This window comes from Eurypyga helias, unplaced genomic scaffold (assembly GCF_000690775.1).
Source record: "Eurypyga helias isolate BGI_N326 unplaced genomic scaffold, ASM69077v1 scaffold37832, whole genome shotgun sequence".
In the NCBI taxonomy this organism is placed as follows: domain Eukaryota; kingdom Metazoa; phylum Chordata; class Aves; order Eurypygiformes; family Eurypygidae; genus Eurypyga; species Eurypyga helias.
Window position 1 is genome coordinate 80 of NW_010237252.1, and position 4,493 is coordinate 4,572.

The 4,493-nt window shown below is 55.2% G+C and overlaps 1 protein-coding gene across 1 annotated transcript in view; it reads right to left on the reverse strand.

The window, feature by feature from the left end:
* Positions 1-2,324: 2,324 nt before the first annotated feature.
* The window catches only part of LOC104506451 (rho guanine nucleotide exchange factor 38-like), a gene marked incomplete at its 5' end in the record, with an annotated part of 10,927 nt that continues 8,758 nt past the window's right edge, over positions 2,325-4,493 (reverse strand). Inside the window, 3 exons of the mRNA XM_010147396.1 lie at positions 2,325-2,510; positions 2,765-3,021; positions 3,190-3,388. Of these exons, the coding sequence (XP_010145698.1) occupies positions 2,325-2,510; positions 2,765-3,021; positions 3,190-3,388 (642 nt within the window). The remainder of the gene's footprint in view (positions 2,511-2,764; positions 3,022-3,189; positions 3,389-4,493) is intronic.

Here is a 4,493-nt window from a genome sequence, read left to right on the forward strand (position 1 = left end):
GCAGCTTCTTTCCCGTTTCCGAGAAGAACGGTTGCCAACAGATGCACAGGCAGGGGGCTGTTCCCTATTGCAGGCGTTCAGTCCGCTTCAGGAGTCGGCGTTTTTCTGAGCGGCCTTGGGCCCCGGTGCCGGAGGGGGATGAGGCTCCCGAAGGTGGAAGGCCGGGAGTAACCGCAGTCTGTGCTGGCGCTGCAAGGAGAGTCCTGGCTTAGGACGCAGTATCCAAGCAGGGGACGCTGGTGAGGCGCACAGCGGGCAGAGGTCGGAGCCAGCGCTGGTCCTTGGCCTGGACGCTTTCCGTGTTCCAGGTGATCAGTGGCAATGCTGAAAAATATTCCCTGAAGGGAAACACCCCAGCTTGGGTGGTCCCAGCCTTGGAAGTACTTGTACATGCTCGCTGTCACGATGGATGGGATAAATGCAAGATGGGTGAAGAGTGAGTCATATAAGGGTTTGGGTGGGAAGAGATCTCGAAGCCCCCCCAGTGCCACCCCCTGCCATGGGCCGGGACACCTTCCATAGCCCAGGTTGCTCCAAGCCTCATCCAGCCTGGCCTTGGACACTCCCAGGGATGGAGCATCCACAGCTTCTCTGGGCAACCTGTCCCAGTGCTCCCACCCTCTGCGGGAAGAATTCCTTCCTGATGTCCCATCTCCATCTCCCTCTTTTCACTTAAACCCGTTACCCCTTGTCCTGTCACTACAGGCCCTTGGAAAAAGTTGTGCCCCCCCCAGCTTCCCTGTAGCCCCCTTCAGGCACTGGAAGGTGCTATAGGGTCTCCCTGGACCCTTCCTTTCCCCAGGCTGAACAAATCCTCCTTTCCCGCCCTTGCCCCGAATTCCTGTCACCATCCCGTTGTCGCCGTACTGCCCGGTCAGCCAGGAGCAGCTCCGCAGCAGCGCATGGCAGGAGCTGTCCTTGGGAGCTCCCGGTTCCCTGTTGCAGCGCCTGGCACAGAGGTTCCTCGCCTGGCACAGACGTTCCTCGCCTACCGCGAGCGGCCCTGGGCCGTGCTGCGTCCGACTGAGCTGCGCTGGGCGCGCGGGGAGTGACGGCGGCAGCACCGGGGTCTTGGCATGTCACTTCGCGCTAGCCCGCGCGTGGGGCACCGGCCTGACCCGTGGGTCGCTGTACCCAGAGAACCTACGGAGGACTGCTCAGCGTTCCCAGCCTTCCTCGGGATCTCTGCTTCCTGTGCTCGTCGAGGGTGCGGTGTGAGCTGTGTCCACATGGCCTCGGCCGTTAGCACAGTACAGGGCTTCCGACTCTGACTCCTGCCAACGGGGAATGCGCTCGTCGCTCCCTTCCGTGGGCAGTCTAGCCTCACACTCCTCCAGGGTGAGGTCCGGTTTTTCTTCGGGCAGAGAAGTTTTGGTGTACCCGAAGCCCTGCCCAGACAGGCAGCACGCAGTAAATCGGCATGGAAAGGCGCTGCTTGACCTTTTCTTTTTACATCTTAACCGTTTTCCCAAGTGTGGTGACACAGGTTGTTCCCCTGCACAGATCCCGCACGCTGAGGCACTCGGTGTGGGGTTTCCTATGTGCAATTTCCAACTTGGGGCACTCTCACGTTGCTACAAACTGCTCCCCACCATACAAAGTGCTTGTGTTAATTCTTCTGAAACCGGTAACTTCTTCCTTTCACAGTACCTGTTCCTGTGCCCCACTTCCCCTCCCCCCATTTCCGTATGGAACTACACATACCCTCTTCCCGGGAGCAGCCACCGTACCACCGTGTTTGCTACGTTTTAGGTTGAAATGTTTCCTACAGAGACAAAACCCTTTTCCCTTTCCCACCCCAGCAATCTCGGCTGAGGAGGAGGTTCATTACCAACGTGGCTGAGGATGCAGACAGCCCAAAAGCTCACGTTTTAAGCCGTGTCTGTGTTCATCGGGATAGCAGTTCAGGAACGTTTCAGCCTGAAGCACAGCATCCCTGAAGACTGAGTTTGTCCTTTCTCAAGGCTAATTCTCTTCATCTTGAATATTATTTGCTAAATAGCATGGAAGAAAATCATCATTTTAGCTGTGATTTGTGCTCATAGGGTGACGTGACAAGGGACGCTTTGACGGAAGGAGATTACGGGGTGATAGCAAAGCAAGCTGCGGGGTGTTAATCACAGTCAGGCTTCCTGTTCAGTGTTTCATCCCTCAGGTCTTGACAAGGTGATGGCTTTCGGAGGATGGCAGCTCTCCGTATGTGTGCTGTACCGGACACAGCGGCTTCTGTCAGTCAGTGCTGAGCTTGCCTAGCTTGCTGCAGGCTGTAACGGGGGATTCTCCTGTCTGCCTCGGAGAAACGGGCGCAGGGGGCCTTTCTGCTCCTAAGCATAAGTCATCTTCCCGAGGTAATTAGATGGAACGTATCCTTTCTGACCTTTGGCTTCTGCTAACCACCATTCTTTGTTGCCACTCAGGTCGGAAAACCGCAGGATCCTAACCTTTTGGTACTCCTGAAGGCTGAGTTCCTGATCATTTCTTGCTTGAAATGCATAAACAGCGTAGAAGGTCTGAAAGAGGAAACCACAAACCCAAAATCTGAATTGAGAAACGCAGCCACGTCTTACCCTGGATTCTGTGTACAGAAAACGTGTAATAGTGCGTATGGACTAGCGTGCAGCTACACGGCTTGTGACTGCGGGCAGACCACGACAAACAGGGCCAAAATCATGGGTAAAACTGAAGGATCTGCAGAATTCCGTATAGAATAATTCTAGATTCGAAACAGCAACAAGACGACAGGCGCAGTGTGTGTCGTACTTACGTGATCATCCCTGTCCTGAAGAGCATCAGCCCCTGTGCCATTAGCTGTGGAATCTTGGTGGAGGTGAAGGGATGAGCTGCTGTCACTCCCCTTGTGCCCTGCACTTCTGGTGCTGCTGGCAGCAGGGGGCCGTGAGGAGACAAAGAGGCTGATGTTGTCAAAGTCGTCATCACCGAAGCTGTTCTCCCCTACATCCTTCTGCGCTTTGGCTGGATTGTAAGGCCTCAGGAAGGAGGAATACACATACCCCCTAAGGACTGGACACCAGAACAAAAAGAAAATAAACATACAGCAAAGCACTGCTAAACCCGTTTCAGAACCGACCGTTCGATGCAGTGTGGCAGAGAAAAACCGGTGAGGCAGAGTGCCAGAAACCCATATGCCGAAGGGAAGCTGCTGCTGGGGTCTTTGTGCAGAGAACTTACGTCCTGTGTCAACCAGCCATCTGTTGGTACTTCCCAAGGGGTCCCTCTGCTCCAGCACAGCCACCAGCTCTCCGTCGTGGACATCGATATCCAACTCCTGCGTGGCGTTGCACTTGCGCTTCGCTTGGTACAGCGATTCTGTGCTGTACGTAGACAGCAGCCTGGACCTGTGGCCTTCTGTTTGGCGTGGGCTTTCCAGCTGGAAGGCAAACGAAACGTTCACTGGGAGCAACGCTGAGGCCCTTTAGTGAGGAACAGGGGCGTGTGAAACCCGGCGTATGCTGCGTGTGGCGGCGGGCTCTGCGTTTCTACGCCCGCATCGGGGATCGCGCAGCCATGTGTAACCACCGCCCCTTCGCAGACGCGCCAAGGACCCCTCCAACTCCTGTCAGTGGGTGAGCAGCGAAGGGCAGGTTTTAAAACACTGTAGGAATTTCACTAATTAAAGACCCTTAGTCTGTCCTCTGCTCTCAAGGAGCTGGGGATGTGCATGTGCACTGTCACTCGTTTGCTTTCCCGTAGCACTGACCGCTGAATTCTGATGCAGCGTCACAAGAAAAGCACAGTCCGCGAGGCTGAGGTCAGCTACGGTCTCGTAACTCCTTGCGCAGTAAGGCAAACACTCAGTGGTACCCGAGCAGCTTGCTTCTCGTGTGAAATGGCCGTGCTGAAGAAGGGCGAGGTGCTGTCAGGTGCCAGAATTTGGTTAGGGTAGGGAGGGGGGTGCTGCGCATCAAGATGATCGTAACCTGCCACAGAGGCAAGAGCACGTGCACCTTCCTGGTGCTAAAGCAACCCTCCAGCTTCCTCAGCTGGTCACTGTTTATTTCCCTGTAAACTAGGTGCCTGGAAACTCTGGAAACATCTGCTGAGACTGGGAACCAGGGAGAGCCGGGCTTCCTGGTGGGTTTTCTGAATCTGCTGTGGGGGCTGCGTGTGTGCAAAGACCAGGACACACCACCGTAGCTGAGGACGGGTTAAAAATGTTCTGAACCAGAGGGCTACAATGGCCTGTGGTCATACTGAACACAGGAAGTGACCGAAGTTTACACGTACAAACAGACTTAACGTGCTTGGAGACCTGAGGGGGATCAGAGGTAACTCAAGTGGGTTTTCAACATGATGACATGAAAACAGGGTGAAAAATCTTCAGAAGTTGCTGGTCAGTGGAACAGCTTCATTCACAGAATCATGAAATGGTTTGGGTGGGAAGGGACATCAAAGCCCCCCAGTCCCACCCCCTGCCATGGGCAGGGACACCTTCCATAGCCCAGGTTGCTCCACGCCTCATCCAGCCTTGCCTT